This window comes from Motacilla alba, chromosome 18 (genome assembly GCF_015832195.1).
Source record: "Motacilla alba alba isolate MOTALB_02 chromosome 18, Motacilla_alba_V1.0_pri, whole genome shotgun sequence".
NCBI lineage: Eukaryota > Metazoa > Chordata > Aves > Passeriformes > Motacillidae > Motacilla > Motacilla alba.
Genome location: NC_052033.1, coordinates 11675707 through 11692481, shown reverse-complemented (window position 1 = coordinate 11692481; position 16775 = coordinate 11675707). Strand labels below are relative to the sequence as shown.

Sequence of the window (16775 nt, the reverse complement as noted above, 5' to 3'; positions counted from 1 at the left end):
ACCTCCTGACACTGCCATCCCACCCCTCCACTGCCCTCTGCCTTCCCTCTGCACAGGCAGTGTGGGGAAGCTGCCAGTTCCATCCCTGCCTGGGCCCAGTGGCCCCAAGCCCACCCCATCCCTGCCTGCCCCATCCCTGACCTGCCCCATCCCTGACCTGCCCCACCACCATCCGGCCCTATTGCCCCCTGACCTGCCCCATCCCTGCCTGGCCCTGGCCCTGTCCCTGCCCTGGCTCACCCCAGTCTTACCTGGCTCTGCTGCTTCCCTGTCACACTCCTCAACCCTCCAACAGCCTCCAGGCACTGTCTGCACCCCACCTGACAGTGCCAGCAGTTCAACTGACCGTCTGCCCCAACCGACCCCGGCACCAGCCCAACGGGCACCAGCCCAGCTGCAGGGCTGCCCTGCCCCCTGCACACCCACCGCCCCATCCCTCAGCACGGGCTGTTTGCCCCCCCGCCAGACCCAGGCTGCAGTGCCAAAGGCTGCAGTGCCAAAGGCTGCAGTGCCAAAGGCTGCCCCATCCGAGGCACAGGATGGGCAGGGACTGCAGCAGGGAATGCTCTGGCAGATCCCCCCATGGCACAAGGGTGTCTGACTGGACAATCCCCTCCAGCCCGATGGCACCGCCGCAGCTGGCACAGGCTCGCAGCTTGCCCTCAGCCCCAGCCTGGCTTTGATCCCACTCACACCTGGTACCAGCTGGGTACGAATGCCCCAGCCTGGTGCAGGACACGGGACCCCAGGGTACCCTCTGTCCCCATCGCCCCAGGTCCTCCACAGTGCCCCGAACGCCGTGGGTGACCACGGCCCTGCCCAGCCAGGCCTGGTGCCCGCAGCAGGCGCAGGACCAAGAGCTGTCCCAGCCTGGAACAGGCGCCCTGTGCTCTGCACTGAGGCACCCAGGCACCGTGCTGGCGGCCAGGGGCAGCTGGGAAGGCACAAGGCTCACAAACACCCCCAGCACATCACCACCTTGGGCTGGGAGGAGCATGAGCCCAGTCCAAGGCAGGGCACAGGGCAAGGGCTGACAGTGGCAGGGGACTCCTGCCCAGCCCAAGCTGCACAGAGTACAGGAGGCCAAGGGAAGCGTGGTGCAAGTATTTATTTGTTGCTGACCTTCAGCACTAGTTTACAAGGCCATGGCAAATTAAAAAAAAAAAAAAAAAAGGTTAGAATAAAAAATCCTGCCCACCCGCCCCACTCCTGTGAGGCCTCTGCACTGAACCGCCCACATACAAAATAATCTACAAGGAGAAAACTATACAGGAGTATTATTTACACCTCTGATAAATAAACTAATACTGATCCAGGCGCCTCCAGACCGTGCGTGGGGATGGGGACAGGACAGGACAGGCGATTGTGAGGCAGAGAGGTGGGGCACAGCCCCCACCCAGCCAGACCCCCCAGCAGCCATCCCGAGGGCAGGCTCCACCGTGGCACCACGCCACCCTGGCACGAGGGCCATGCCACCCTGGCACCACGCCACCCTGGCACAAGGGCCATGCCACCATGGCGGGCCACGGCACAAGGATCTGCTGGGGCAATGCCACGAGTGCTGCCACACCCAAGCCACAGCTCCACAGCTGGGTGAGGGCACATTCCTGTCCTGCGTGGCACCACTGCTCATCAACAGTCCCTGCCCTTCGTCCCTCCTGTGTCTGGGGCCCATTCCAGTGCAGGGGTGGCCGGGAGGGTCCAAGGCAGCAGCGTGGGGACGCCTAGGACAGAGCCAGGCCCGCTAGAACGAGGGCCAGGAGCTGTATGTCTGCAGGGCCCCCCTGGGGCTGACACCCTGCACCCCAAAACCACCAGCTGCTCACCAACAGCTGCTCGCCCTCCTGCTGGAACACCCCAAGAGCGTCTGAACACGGGTGCTGGGGGACCCAGGGCCACATGGCCGCAGGCTTGCTGGGGGTCAGAGGCAGGGAGGGCGCCCGTGGTGCTGAGGCCAGGGCTCCCAGGGGTGCTGTGTTCCAACCTGAGCCTGAGAAGATGCTGTCAGGTGATGAGGCAGTGATGGGGGGCCAGAGTCACTGAGATGCCCGTGCCCCTTCCCTCCCCCCACAGTTAAGAAATGGCTAAGCTGAAGCTGGGCCCCGGGCCTCAAGGGCCAGCGTGCAGCGTGGCCCCCACTCCACATGCCCCCATGACAGGTGAACGCTTGGGCTGGCCTTGCAGGGCCAGTCTGGCTGCTAGTGCCTCTTGGTGGAGGAGACCTTCTTCTTCCTGGCAGCCAGCATCTCGTAGAAGGGGTCCCGGCTGATGGCTGCCCTGGCGGGGGAACAAGGGCTGGGTCAGGCCAAACTGCTGCACTGATGGCAGCCGCCTGCCTGGCCTGGCCTCGGGCAGGTCCCTTTCTATCCCCGGGGAAGCTTTCTTCCCCCATCCGCGCAGGATGCCCTGGGAAGCACTGTGCCCTCTGAGGACAGCAGGCAGGTCCCTGCTGTGCCCCTGCCCAGTGCCATGCCCCAAGGCTCCTCCAAGCACTCACTTGATGCACTTGATCCACTCCTCCTTCTCCTCGGGCGTGGGGGCAGAGATGCGGTACACGGTGTGGTTCCCCTCCACCACACGCCCATCTGCCTCTGTCTTGCAGGCCTTGATCACCTGGTCCTTGTTGTCAGGGATGTAGAGCTCAAAGCAGTTCTGGGAGGGAGAGACCGCTCAGACACAGCCCCCATTTCCAAAGGGGACCCCAGCCTGGGAGGGACAAAGCAGAGGCACGCACCCCTGGCACAGCCACCCCCGCGGGGCAGAGAGGGACAGACACACCGTGATTGTCACCCCTTGGCCCTGCATGTGCCCCTGTGGTGACCAACCCCACCTTGACGAAGGCAGTGACCGCTCTGGGGCCCCCTGCCCCTCCCGGGGACATCTCAGGCTGCTGCAACACCTCCCAGCCTTTCCTGCCCAAGCCAAAGCTGCCCCCAAACCCCAGAGGACACCGCCACAGCACTCACGGGCTTCTTTGAGTCCTCCACCTCACGGATGCTCAGGTTCTCCAGCGGGATGATGCCGCGGGGCTCCTTATCCTGGCGCAGCCAAGCAGATATTTAGCTGTGGGGTGGGACACCCCCAGCCCAGCCCCTTCCCTGCCCCAGCCCAGCCCACCCCGCAGGAGCCCACTCACCGTTGTGTACTCGAAGTAGTAAAGGCAGTTGTCAGTCAGGATGAACCAGCGCCGCTTCCACGTCTTCACCCTGCCTCCTGGGAGCAGAGAGGGCCAGTCGGGCACAGCCCTGCCGAGCAGCCGGGGCCGGGCGGACACACAGAGCCAAGCAGAGCCAGGCAGCGGCGGGCAGCAGCAGCAGGCAGCGCACACCGCACCCACCAGAGCAGGAAGCGCACGATGAGGATGGAGGCGAGGGCGGGACCGCTGGCCGCTCCCACCCGAACCCCAATCAGCACGGCTAGAGGGAACCGCGGCCAGGCAGCTCCCCCTGGGGCTTCCTGTCCACACGGACCATGGTCCCGCTCGTCCTGGACCCCGGGCAAGGCAGAGCCAAGGCCACGGCCGAGCTGCACGGCTGCCAGCACAGCGGGAGAAGCTGCCCTGCTCCCCCCACCCGGCCCAGCTCCCCGCCAGCGCAGCCACGGCAGCAGTGCTGAATGCAGGACGAGCACCCACCCTTGCAGGCTGGATGTGGCACGGACACCAGGAGCCACAGTGTGCGCTGGGGGTCCTGCTCATCTCCTTCCTGCCAGGAAGGCCCTGTGGCCCCTGCTGCCCTGTGCCAGCTGGCAGCCCACCCCTGTCCCTGCCCCAGAGCAGTTCTGAGGGCCAGCACCAGCGCTCCCCGACACCTTGGGGTGCAGGCATTGGAGCAGGGCTCGTGCCTCTGAGGACTGCTGTGAGCCCTTAGCACAGGGCAGACGGGTCCCATCCAGCTCCAGACGCTTGGCACGCCCTAACCACCCGTGCACAGGCTGGGGTCCCTCCCGAGGAGACCCCAAACTTGTCCCCGTCCCTTGTGTCACCAGAGGCAAGGACCCCTTGGCCAGGCTGAGCTGTCTGCGGACATGAAGGTGCACAGCTGGGCGGGTGGCAAGGTGCCACCACGGCCCCGTCCTCCCCCGGGGTGGCAGAGGAGGCCACAGGCCTTGGGGAACGCGTGGCATTGGCAGGGCTGGCACCCCACGTCCCTGCCTGGAGGTGGAGAGGGGCTGTCCTGCAGCAGGCGAGGTCCCCGGGTGTGTGGGGTTAGCAGCAACAGCAGCAGCAATGAGACTCATCACCAGCAATTAAAAACGCAAAGGAAACGAAGCCCCAGCAGTGTGAGCAGAGCAGGGAAGAGGGGTACGTACCTCCTGGAGTTGGGGGCAAGGAAAGGAAGAGCCAAAATCATGGAAACATATAAATGAGGGAGAAAAGAAAATTAAAAAAAAAAAGGAAAAAAAAATAAAAAGAGGAACCCCAAAGCCCCCCCTTGCCCTGCGGGTCAGTGGGGCCGGGCTGCAGCAGGGAAGCTGTGAGGGGCTGGGCCAGCGGCAGGGCTGTGGGGGCTGGACTGCCCTGGCTCACTGTGGCTCTGTGCGATGGGGCTCCTTGGCTGCTGGGGACAGGGCCTGGCTCCCTCCACCCCCTGGCTGACCAGCAGGGTCCTTCCCTGCCCCCCAAGACAGTTGGGGTCCACAGCCACTCTGCTGCCTGTCCGCCACCCCATCGGTGGTGCCAACCCGACCCTGGGTGCGCAGGGCCCCTCCAGTCAGGGACGGGAGAGCCGGGGGCTGTCCTGTGTCCCCCCACCCCGGGGCAGGGAGCAGGCAGCTCTTGCTCTCCCCTCCCAAGGGGTTGTGGCCATGTATCAGGAGTTCTGACCCCGGGCAGAACCCCAGGGAAACGCCCCACTGGACCCCGATCCTGCCAACGCCTGTTCCCCCTCGCTAAGCCCAGGCCGAGGATTCCCCAGAGGTGCCAAGAAGAGAAGCCACAGGAGCCAGGGCGCGGAGGGCTCCGGCTGCGGAGCCGGGCGGTGCAGCAGGGATGCCATGCATGCTGCCTGCATGTGGAGCCGGGATGCGGAGGTGGTAATGCTGTGGGAAGGTGAGGCGGGGGCTTGTCTGTGGTATGGAGGGGGGACGCACGCAGCCTGGGGCAGCTCGCCGCTTGCTCCCGGGGGCCTGCTCCACATCCTGCGGTGACTCGGTGACCTGAAGGGCCTCGAGGTCTCTGTGCTCTGACACCAGACCCTGGTACCAGCTCTGTGCCCCAGGGGCTTGCCCAACCTAGAGGCAGAATCCCCCAGGACACCCACCCAGCCACTCTGCAGGGCCTCATCAGCTCTGAGTCTGCTCCTGCTGCCCAGCCAAGGGAAGATGGAGGGCTGGATGTACAGCTGCCTTTCCCAGGAAGGCTGTGCCTGTCTCTGTAGCCTCCTCGTGCTCTGAAGAGCCAGGCCAGCAGGAGAAGTGTGGGAAGCCCAGGGGCATTGCACCCTGGCGACAGCCTGCCCTCCCTTGCTGCTGGCACTCACCGAGCTTCAGGAGCCAGCCCTCCCGGTCGGGGTTGAAGAAGGTGTGGGTGAGGTCATTGCCGTCATCCTCAGGGATTTTGAAGGGCTCATTCTTGATGCTCTCGTACAGATTCTGGTACAATGACACGGAATCAGCTCTGCTTTGCCCAGCAGCCCCGTGGCGGGCCCTGCTCTGGGCCAGCTTGGCAGCCTGGCCCTGGCCCTCACCTGGAGCAGCTCCTCAGGCAGGTCCCCCCCGTCATTGATGCCGCGGTTCATGGCGATGAACCGCTCTGCCGTGGGCTTGTCCTTCACGTTGGGATTGTGCAGGCTCGTGTTCAGCATGATGATGGCAAAGGACAGCACGTAGCAGGTGTCTGCAGGGGCAGAGGGGAAAGTCAGCTGTGGGGCAGGATGATACCAGGGCGCCGTCTGGGACAGGCACTCACCTGTGGACTGGAAGACACCAGGGTTGCACTGGCAGTAGCGCTGGGCAAAGGCCTCCATCATCCGGTCAATCTTCTGTGCCTCCCCTGGCAGCCGGAAGCTCCACAGGAACTGCCTGTGGAGAGCCAGCCGTGCTGCTCATCTGGGGGCTCCACGGTCCCCAGCACCCTCAAGGGGCCACGCTCAGCTGCCAGCCCCCTACTCACCGCAGGGCCTGCACAAGGTTGAGGTCAGTGAATTCATGCAGCTCCACAAAGGCATGCAGGACTTGGATGTTGAACTCATCCCTGCGGGAACAAAGCCAGAGCACGAGGGATGCATGATCAGCAATCCTGTGACTGCTGAGCGGCTCCACTGTCCCTGCCCTTCCCCAGATTCCACTCATTCACAGGGGAAAGCCGCAGCTACCCCCTGCTTGATCCTGGTCTGGTCTGCAGAAATCACCCGCTTCCAAGTGCCAGCCATGAACTGAATACCCCCAGCAGCCCGGGCGCCCCCAGTGCGCTGCCCTGTGAGCTCAGAGCTGCAGTGTCCCATCTCCAGGTGGCAGGAGCCCACAGCACCCCCAGGAAGCCCGAGCCCAGCGCACCTCTCGCCCAGGTAGTCGCCGATGGCTGTCTTGTTGAGGCCCTCTCCCTTGTACAGGAACTGCGCAATGTCCTCGCACGTGTTCTTCAGCAGGTCGTTCTCAATCAGGAACTGGATGCCCTGGAGGGGTGCAAGAGAGGTGCTTGGGGGTCTGTGGCTGCCCCCACCAGCCCCTGCCCTGGCTGCTGCTGCTGGCTCTGCCCCAGCTCTAGCAACCTGGACTGGGAGGTGGTAGAGCCCTGCACGCCCCCAGAGGCGGATAACCAGCCCTGCTCCCCATCCCACAGTACCTTCTTGGGATCCATGTTGAACTTCTTCCTGCCCATGGCCACCTGCTTGTTCCTCTGCATGTTTTTCCTGCAAGGCATGAAGCAGCTCTGAGCACCCGGCAGGGCCCCACTGCCTCTGTGCAGCCCCTGGGGCAGTGCACTGTGGGGAGGGTCAGCCTGGACCGAGGGGACCCAGGCCCCAGGACAAAGCCACTGCTCCATGTCTGCCCCACACCGTGGCCTGCCAGGCCCCAGAACAGAGTGGAGCTGCCACGCCGTGTCCTTGGGGTCACCCTGAGCAGAGGGGGTGCAGGCACAGCACCTGTCAGGTCACCCACACACGGGCAGGCTTGGGCACGCTGGCTGTGGTGGGGCTCTGGGGAGAGCAGTGGGGCTGGCAGAGGGGACAGTCCTCATGCCCCAGTGGGTGACTGGGAATGATGCTGGGAGTCAGCTCCCACAGGCCCCCCGGTCCCGGCTGGCACTGACTGCACCAGCTCAGAATAACAAAGCTCGCCAGTGGCTGTGGCCAGACAGAGGGGCTGGGCCTTGGAAAAACAGACCTGGGAGCAGCAGATCATCCTGGAATCCTGCTCCCAGGAGCTCAGAGTGCCTGGGAAAGCTGCTCACAGCAGCACCCGTGGGCCAGGGCCCAGCTGCCCTCGGCTCCTGCACGGTGTAGGCGGGCCGAGGGGGCTGCACGGTGCTGGGACTCACCTCTCCTCCGTGGAGCCCAGGTTCTCGATCTCATTCGTCACTTCTGCTATCTCATCCTTCAGGCGCTGTGGGGAGAGGGGGCACTGAGACAAGGAGGTGCCTCCCCCACAAACCCTCCAGCCCCCAGCCCCACTCCCCCAGGAGGCCCCACAGCTCCTCCTCCCTTCCCTCCCTTCTGCCCCCCAGCCCCAAACCAGCTCAGAGGGCACCGGCAGTGGGGCTGGCTGCCCCCCGCTGCTAATCCCTGCAGCACTGACCGGCTCCCAGCACGCAGGAAGGAAGAGATTCAGAGGTTAACAAAATTACCCCTAATCCCTTCAGATCATGCCCAGCATATGGCAGTAATTAGCCTCTGCTGCCTTAATCAGGGACACGACTGACAGTGTCCCAGATGAGCCCCGACCTCACAGGCACTTGCCAGGGCAGTGGCCTGGCCCAGAGACATGGTCCCTGCCCGTGCCAGGCAGGGGCTGGCACACACTGGCACAACTGCACAGCCTGGAGCTCTGCAGGGTACAGGAACAGGCATGGCTGCCTTGGCAGGGCAGGGACGGCTGGCTGCTCCCTGGGACCACATCCCAGCTGGGACCCTGTCCCCAGAGCCCCTCGGAGGAAGAGCTGTGGGGCAGCAGCACGAGGGGTCCCGGACGGGGCTCCAGGGACCCTGCCAGTGAAACAGGCAGGGACACTGTCCCCTGCCAGCCAGGCTGCTGTCTCTGGGTCAGGGGGCTTGCGTGGGCCCCTGGGCATCGCACCTGTATGTCAGCCAGCAGCTCCTGCTTCCGGCGGCGGATGTTCTCCAGCTCCTGGCACTCCTCCGGGGTCAGGTCACTGGGCACTGAGCAGAGACACAAGCAGGTCAGCACGTGTGCTCCTGGCAATCGGGCCTGCCAGGCTCCTGGCACAGCCTCTGCCCCCAGCCAGCAGCTGTGGGCCTGGGTGGAGGCAGGACGTGCAGGTGCTGGGGGGCAGGAGGAGCTGGGCTGGCCAGCAGTGTCCCCAGCCCCACACAGAGGCCAAGCGGCACCAACGGCATGAAAGGAATTTGAGGGCAAGGGCATCTGCTCCTTCAGACTGTGGCAGCTGCAGAACCAACACGGGCCCCCGCATCAGCTCCAGCACTGCTTCTGCCAGCCCTGCTGCCCCCCCAGTCCCATTTCAGTCTGCTCTGCCCCAGTGGGGCTGGTGTGGGTGTCCATTCTGCTCCCCATGGCTGGGCAGCTCTGCTGTGCCCTGCAGCACAGGCTCCACACTGACCTGCAGCCCTGCAGGTCGTTGTGCTGCACCAGGTCAGCCCCAAACATCAACCAGCTCCTGGCCACCCTTGCAGCTCCCTCTAGAGTGGATTCGTTATTCTGGGGCAGAGCCTGGAGCTGGTGCACCCTCCAGACAGACCTCACCTGCACACCATGACATCTACACCTTCCTGTCACCCCGGGCAGCCAGATACCCCTCTCCAACACCATTGCCCAGGGCCACTGCATGGTCCCCTTGCTCCAGGAACATTCCTAGTGCTCCTGGCATGTGACCTCCTTGCTTCACGGTGACAAGGTATCTCATTCCTGCTCCCTCCAGTCCCCAAGGTCACTGGCTCTTTCAAGAGTGCTCCCAGCCCTCCTGCTATGCTCATGTCTCCCACCTCTGCCAGCTGGTTCTGTGCGTTGCACCAAGGTCACCTGCAAGGACACTAAAACACCTTCCCTCCAGAGTGCCGTCCCCAAGGGAGGTGGCAGCAGGATCTGCCAGCTCAGCTCTTGTGTCACCCCCACCTCCCGCCCTGGGGTGCTGGGAACAGGCATCTGTAGGGCTGTCACCATCCTCCCCTGCCCCAAGTATTACCCTCTGCCCTGCTGAGGTCCCGTGTGCCACCACGTACACAGCCACCGCTGCCACCAGCCCAGACTCACCAGTGTCCCCAGCGCCGTCACTGCCCCATGCCAGGGCCCAAAGACACCGGGTGCCTTTGGACCAGCACCGTCCTCAACTGCGCATCGATTCTCCCCACTGCCTCAGTGGGCGCTCCCTGGGTGACCCTGCACCCTGAATCTCTGAGCTCAGCACTGCCCCGGCTCTGATGAGCTTCCTCCTTCACAACCCCCTGTTGCCAAGGCTGAGGCGCCTCGGCTTGCGACACCGTCCCTCAGACACGCCAACACTTCCCAGTACTTTCAGTCTCCCATGTCGGGAAGCCTGAGCCAGAGAGGTCAGCTCGTGGCACCGGGTTAAATGTTACTTACAGTACCAGAGCTGTGTCGATGCATCCCAGCACCTTCCGCACGGCCCAGCGCCATTCCCACCATTCCCACCGGCACCAGCCCCACTGCCAGGCCCCCAGGGCGCCCAGCAAGCCCAGGCTCGCAGCGGGAGGGATGAGCCGTGTCACACCCGCTCACCAGACACAGAAACCCCCAAATCCCTGGGCTGCTGCGTGTGCCGCAGGACCCTCCTGCCTAGCTGCAGGACCCTCTTGTCCAGCCGCCAGACCCCCGGCCCAGCCGCAGGAAAAGCCAAATTCCTGCCAGGTCTCAGGCAAGCCCTCAGCAATGCCTCTTCCTGCCCACCTGGGAGAGGACAGGGGCTCCAGCCGGGGTCCCGGCGGCCCTGGGACAGGCGTGGGGCAGATGAGACGCTGCAGGGCAGCTCCAGAGCCCCGGAAGGTCCCTCCCCGGTGGAGGCTGAGCACTCGTGACAAGCAGCCCAGCCATGTCAGCAGCAGCCAGAGGAAGAGAAACCCCAGACGCAGGAGCTTTTCTGGGGAAGGAAGGCGGCATTAACCCTTCCCTGGCTCCGCACAGCGACTGCCCTGGAGAGCCCCGGCGAGCCTGGCCGCAGGCAGAGCAGCGCCGGGGCACGGCAGGCTGGCACAGACACTGGCACAGAAGTCGGACACGCACAGGGAATCACCACACTGCAGGATCCCAGCACGGCTGGGCCCCCCAGCAGCACAGGCAGGCGGGGGCTCCCCTCGGGGGGTTCCCCCGGCAGGATCCTGCCCCGGAGCAGCAGATCCGTCCGTGGGGCCCGCGGCTCCCCGGGGCTGCTCCCCCAGAGCGCAGCTCCCCCAGCCCCGGCTCGGGCCCCGCCGGCCTCGCCCGCCGTCCCAGCGCCGCCCGAGGGCAGCGGGCACACGGCGGCCACCCCCGCCCGGCCCCCGCGCCCCGGCCCGGCTCACCGCTGCCCTCCGCCCGGAGCACCATGGTGGCGGGGCTCCGCGGCCCCGCTGGCCGTGCCCGGGCTGCGGACACCTGCGGTGACTCAGGGCCCCGTACCAGCGAGCTCGGCGGCTCTCGGGCGTCACCCCGGCCTCGCCGGCAGCCAGCACCGGCACCACCCTGTTCCTGCCGCCATCAGCCAGAGCCGTCAGCACCTTAACTCCTGTGCTCCCGGCTGGCTGGGAGGTGGGCGCCGGGGCCCGCTCCCCTCCCTGGCTCGGGGCCGGGGCACGCCGTGCGCTGCGGGCCCGGCCCTTCCTTCCTCGGGGCCTGCCAGGACACCCGGCCCGGCACATCTTGAGCTCGCCGCGCAGCGAGGGTCCCTCCCTTCCCCTCCACCAGCCGGGCAGGCCAGCCGACCCCAGCCCTCCCCCGTCTCTGCCAGACTCTCCTCTGCAGGTCCAGGCCCTGTGCTGGCCCTGGGGACCGCTGGCGCTCCACAGGCTCCGTGGCATTTCCCACAGCTGGCTGGGACAAGAACTGGAACCGGGAGAAGGACCGGGAGCCATGCCAGTCCCCACGGGATGCTGCTCCCCACCGTCTCGCCCCCTTGCTACGGGGTGTCTGCAGGGACCCCACTGCTCCATGCGGGACCCCTGTGTGGCGAGTCCGGGTGCTGGGGGCCATGCCTGCAGTGGGAGCGACCCCAGCACGTCCCTGTCCCCATCCCTGTCCTCGTCAGTCGCCCGAGAGGCCGCATCAGCTTCGGCTGCCTTGACTCAGCTAAATCCTGCTCAGCAGCACGAGATGGAGACACGGCACCCAGAATGCCAGCTACGGCGCAAGGGGAGGGTGGGCTTCAGAAGCCTCGGGGTGTCCTTCGGCCCCCCGAGCTACCGCAGCTGCCAGCCCGGCTGCCGGCCCACGCTGTGCCACACCAGAGGGGCAACAGCCCCGGGGGCAGGCAGGCCGTGGGGATGAGCCCAGGGTCTCTGCGTGCTGCTGCGGGTGCCACCCCCCACGCCTTGGTGGGGTCCCACGGGGCCTCCAGAAACATCCTGCTTGTCTCCTCACACCACATCCTGTTTTCAGCATGTGCACACCCTGGGTTGCGTCAGCCCCATCCTTCCCCACCGACAGCTGAGGTGCATCGGGAGGAGGGTTTGGGGACAGGCAGCTCCGCGACAGGCCCACCTAGGCTGCTGGACCCTGTGCTCGGGACACTCTCCTGCATTTGTGCCCAACACCCCATTAACCCTGCTTCCCTGACCCAAAGCCCACCAAGGAACCCCGTCCACAGCCACTACCCTGCTCCCAGGGGCTCAAGGCTCCAACATTCCCATGCACAGAGCCCCAGCCTCCAGCGTGGCTGGGTGAGCACCAGCTCAGCCGTGTCTACAGACACCGTGCATGCTCAAGGAATGCAGCCAGGCAGGCACCTCACCTGCTCCCAGCACTGCTTATGGCGCCAGGCCTCGAGAGGAGCAGAGCCCAGCTCAGCCACAGGGCTGGCCGAGGAGGTCCTGCGACCCCCTGCCCCACTGCACAGCTCCCCAGTGCCACAGCTGGGCACGAGCCAGCAGACAGCAGCAGGCCACAGAGGTGGCTGACCTTCAGCACACCCGCAGCATGGCAGGAGCTGGGCTTTCCCACACAGAATTCCCTCTAGAGAGTGCCACCCTGCCCTCTGTAGCCACTGGCACTTGTGAGGAGAGCGACCGAGCGCTCACACATCCTCTGGGGCAGGGCAGGGGAGAGGGGCTGGGGCAGGACCTGCCACGGCCATCCTGTGCTGCCTGTGACCTCCCAGCCGCCACCGCTGGCTCCCCAACAGCCCTGTGCCACCATGGCACCAGCTCCAGCGCAGGGCAATGCCAGGCGAGGGGCCCGGTGCCCGTCCATCCTGCAGGGGCTCGGCGCTTGCAGAGGCCCGAGCTTGGGAAGGCCGGCAGAGGAAGGAGGCAGCGAGACGATGAGGACACTCTGTGCTGCTTTCAGCAGGAGCCATATGGAGCCGGAGCCATATGGAGCCGGAGCCACGGGCACCGCCGTGTCTGCTGGGGGATGGGAACCCCGCGGCACAGAGGGGAGGGGGCACGCAGTGCCTACCTGCCTTGGCAGCCACCGAGGGGCAGAGGAACGCCTGGAAACTGGAGGCGCAGAGCTCGCTGACTGTCCCCATGCTGCGGGGGTCCCACGCAGGATGCCACCGGCTCCGGGAGGGCAAGGCAGGGACGGGCAGAGGTCAGGCAGGAGCACACAGAGGCCAGGCAGGTGCGCGTGGCCGAGCAGCGGGCTCCCCGGTACTAGGCAGGTAGCCAGTACCGCGGGCAGCTCCCCAGTGCCCGGGGCAGGGCGCGAGCAGGGGAGCCGGAGCAGTCCCGGCTCGGTCTGGAGCTGGCTCTGGCAGGGGAGCTCCAGCCGCAGGAGCCCACGCGCCAGCCCCAGCCAATCCCCGCCGCCCCGGCACACCAGCCCGTGCCACCGCCGGAGCCACAGCGGGCGCCTCAAAGCCACTCGGAGGACGAGGAGTTTCGGAACTTCCCAGCAGCCCCCCTGCCCGGGCCGCCTGCCCCCCGGCAGCCCCCTTGCCCCCGCGGGGGGCCGGCAGCGGGGTATTTTTAGAGTGGTTTTATCCCTCCGTATTAGAGCATTAAGCATCAGGAGCCGGCGGTCGCGTAGCAACGAGCGCCGCATGAAGGAAGGTGCACCCAGAGAAGCGCGGCGGCGCGAGCGCGGGGGTGCCACCGCGGCCCCCGCTCCTGGGGCGCAGGGCCTGAACCCCAGCCCTGCCCCAGCCCGACAGGCTCAGCCAAGCCTGCGTGCCGGCACGAGCACACCCCAAGCCCCGGGCATGCCCCAGAGGTACTGCCCACTCTGCTGAGGCCCTGGTGTGTGGGGGGCTCCTGCAGCAGGAACGGGGGTCGTGCCCCGGGATCCCGGGCTGGGGGACAGCTGTGGAGCTGGGGAAACGCGCAACCCTCCCAGCCTCCCACCCCACAGGCACTGAGCAAACCCAAACCGGACTGACAGCTCCTTTCCTCAAAGCAGGAGCGATCTTGAGCACAGGGCATGGCCATGAGTAACAAACCCCAGGACCTGTCAGGGCAGGAGCAGCTCGACAGCTCCGCTCACCCGCCCCTGCATCCACTGGGATCGCTGAGCCAGGAGTAACTTGAGCGGGGCAGGCAGAAGCCCAGACGGGGCGGGCAGTGGGGAAGGGCACCCTGGCAGGCAGGAGCAGTCCCTGATCCCAGGAGCAGTGTGACTGCAGACAGGAGGAGAGGGTGGAGAAGGGCAGCTGACGGGGCTGCGAGGGCAGCCAGGCCCTCGCTGCTGATGTGACTGACCTTCTGCTTTCAACACCACTTCCCCTTTCCCAGGGGCCAGAGCAGCGGTTGCCACATCAGCAGGAGGCAAAAGGGCAAGCGAAGGGAGCCAGGGGCACAGGGGAGGCTGAGCTGGGCACGTGCTGTACAAGCGCCTGCTGGGCCCGGGCTGGCACCTGGAGGAACCCCAGTGCGACACAGGCGCGTGGGTGCTGTGACTGGGACGAGGCAGGGCCAGGTGGCATCTCCCACACAGAGTGACCTGGATGCCCGGCTGGGTCCTTGCACCCTGTCCACGCAAGGTGGGGTGTTTACAAACCATAGCTACAGCCTTGACATGACTGCCAGTGTCAGCAGCAGGGTTCACTGTTCTCTGCTCCAAACACCTCAGGAGAGGAACTGCACAACTGCCTCTGCCCAAGTCCCTGGCTCTGCTCTCCAAGCCTGGTGCTACCCCAGCACTATCTCTCTGCCTCTGACCTGGGAGTCCACCCCTGAGCTCTGTGGAAGAGTGGCTCCCCAAGCTGGGCCCAGCAACTTGCCCAGGCTGAGCCCACACTGCAAGGGAAGGGCTGGAGCATCAGCAGCAGCTCCCCCAGCAGCGTTCCCTGGTGCCCAGGGACATGCCGTGGTCCCGGCATGGGACAGCCAAGCCCTGCCAAAGGGCTGCCAGCACCCCCTGGCAAAACAGGGCCTTGCAGGCTGGTGGCACGGAGGGCAGGGACTACCTGGGTGAGGAGCCCCCGAGCCAGCCTGCTGCAGAGCTGGCAGCCCACCCTCCTTCGGGGATCCCCCACACCTTGCACAGCCCACTGTGCCATCACACACCCATCCTGCCCCAGACAGCGAGGCCCCCAGGCACAAGCTGCTTTGCTGGAGGCTGCATCAACCCCGCTTAGAGAAATCCCTTAATCCCCAGGCCGGAGTGAGCAGTAATCCCTTGGGTGCAGCGGGATTACCAGCACTGCCCAATCCCCCTCTCCCTGGGGCCAGCCTGAGCCGTGATGGGGCCCAGCTCAGGACACGGTGCCAGGACAGCACTGTGCTCCCCACGTCCCCTCACCGCTGCTGCGGCTCGGCAAGGCAGGAGCAGCCAGGATGGTTCCCCGCCAGGATACCCCTTCCCCACGCTCCAGAGGCGTTTGAGCCACACCACTGCTGTCGGTCAGTTCCGCTCCGGGATGGGTTCAGTCTCGCTGCTGGCCCCACGGGGAGATGCTGGGAAGGGGGTGGGAGCGCAGCCCCACGCCCTGGCAGGAGCAGGGGGAGCACACATCTGTGCCGCCAGCTGCTCGCCCTGGGATTTGCTCTGTGCCGAGGCAGACGGCTGAAGAGAGGCCGTGAGCCGTGGGGCAGACACTGGCGTCAGCACAATCCCACCAGAAAGAGACTCCCCGTCGGCTCCCACCACGCTACAGCCTCGGCAGAATGTCCTTGGCTAAACCAACTCAGCTTAAGGGCTTCAGGGCAGCTGTGGGCTGTGCTGCCCCCAGCACAGAACAGTGGGGTGGAGGTGGCTGCGCGCTCCCTGCGTTCCCCGCGGCAGGATGAGCGGGACATTTCTAATGCTGAGAGATGAGCCGGGATGTCTTCCAGGTGATTCCGGGAAGCAGCGAGAGGCTGCTGGCAGAACCACTCCCCGCAGCGCTCTCCCGCTAATGGGCTGTATCTGACAACACCCGAGCCAGGCCGCAGCCGCCGGCACCTTCCTTATCTTACACAGCGAAGTCCTCGCAGCCCAGCACTGTCACTTCTGGGGTGGAACGGCAGCTCCTAATCGGCCGCACAGCTGGGCAGGAAACCGGCCCGTGAGCAGCACTGCCGGCAGTGGCACTGGGCTGGCACCAGCTGCTCCCAGGAAGAATGGTCAGCAGCACGGCCCCAGCACCGGGGCCATGGCCCCAGACCTCCGCCAGACTCCAGCCTCCCCTCAGCGAAGGCCCTGCCCGAGGAAAAGCACCTGCGGACACACGGGAACCGCCTGGGAGAGACCGGGCACGGGCAGGCTCTCCCTGCCCAGGCCCGCTCCTCAGCCCCGGGAGGAAGGGACGCTCTGCGGGCCCGGAGAGCAGCAGGAAGCGGGAGGAGAATGCACGGGCAGGAGAGGGGAGACCCTGCCCCGCCGAGCCACCGCGGCCCGCCCTGGAGCGGCTCCGGGCACACGCCGGGGCCCGAACCGGGGGGCTGCGACACTCAGCGGGCGCCACCGCGGCCAGCCCGCCCCGAGCTCTGCGGGGCCGGGGCGCGGCGGTGCCGGGGGACCGGAGCAAGGTGCGAGCGGCCGACGGAAGGCGTGCGGGCGGCGGAGCTGCGGCGGCAGTGCCGGCGCCCCGGGAGGGCGGCCCCGCGGCGCGCCCGCCCCCCGCGCTGCCGCGGGCACCGGGTGCCAGCTCCGCCCGGCGCTCCCTCCGCCGCCGCCCGCACCGTGCCGCCAAGGCCGCTCTGCCACCACCTGCGGGCGCAGGTCCCGCCGCCGCCGAATCCCCGCCCGTCCCGGAGCCACCGCCCCCGGTGCTGCACCTGGGAGCGGCCCGGCCCAAACGCGCCCCGCCCGGGAGAGTCGCCGCCGCCCAGCGGGGACTACGGCCCACCCCGGCGCCTCGTCCCGGGCCGGGTGGGTGCCCCAGAGCCCCCCGCCCGCCCCCGGCCCGCACTGACCGCAGCCGCCGCCCTCCTCCTCCTCCATCCCGCCGCCGCCGCTCCGGCCCCGCCCGCGTGACGAGCGCGCCGCGGCCGGCACCGCGTGACCGGGGCGGAGCCTCGCGGGCCCCGCCCCTGCCGCCCGTCCCGGTGTCCCCCCGGTACCGGTGATTC

At 66.7% G+C, this 16775-nt stretch overlaps 1 protein-coding gene across 5 annotated transcripts; it reads right to left on the bottom strand.

Moving 5' to 3' along the window:
• Positions 1–1092: 1092 nt before the first annotated feature.
• On the bottom strand, positions 1093–16689 carry CYTH1 (cytohesin 1). 5 transcript variants are annotated; one of them, XM_038157268.1, is made up of 13 exons: positions 16620–16689; positions 8236–8318; positions 7481–7545; positions 6785–6851; positions 6496–6614; positions 6113–6193; positions 5909–6021; positions 5688–5836; positions 5480–5592; positions 3137–3215; positions 2967–3038; positions 2498–2652; positions 1093–2277 (listed from the first exon to the last, which is right to left on the bottom strand). In XM_038157268.1, exons 1-13 carry the CDS (start codon positions 16645–16647, stop codon positions 2199–2201), a joined length of 1203 nt encoding a protein of 400 aa, XP_038013196.1. In that variant the 5' UTR covers positions 16648–16689; the 3' UTR covers positions 1093–2198. The 5 variants fall into 5 exon arrangements, with proteins under 5 accessions (XP_038013196.1, XP_038013195.1, XP_038013199.1 ...); XM_038157267.1 differs by lacking the exon at positions 16620–16689 and adding an exon at positions 12742–12810 and having other exon boundaries at positions 3137–3213; positions 5481–5592; XM_038157271.1 differs by lacking the exon at positions 16620–16689 and adding an exon at positions 10653–10785 and having other exon boundaries at positions 3137–3213; positions 5481–5592.
• Between the last annotated feature and the right edge of the window lie 86 nt (positions 16690–16775).

What these genes read in the sequence shown, in the direction of transcription:
- CYTH1 (XM_038157268.1), bottom strand. Translation starts at nt 16,647, where the DNA reads ATGGAGGAGGAGGAGGGCGGCGGCTGCG. An exon ending in TCAACATGGATCCCAAGAAG is followed by an intron (nt 6,615 to 6,784) that starts GTACTGTGGGAT and finishes GCACCCCTCCAG; the next exon opens with GGCATCCAGTTCCTGATTGA. An exon ending in GAGTGGATCAAGTGCATCAA is followed by an intron (nt 2,278 to 2,497) that starts GTGAGTGCTTGG and finishes TTCCCCCGCCAG; the next exon opens with GGCAGCCATCAGCCGGGACC.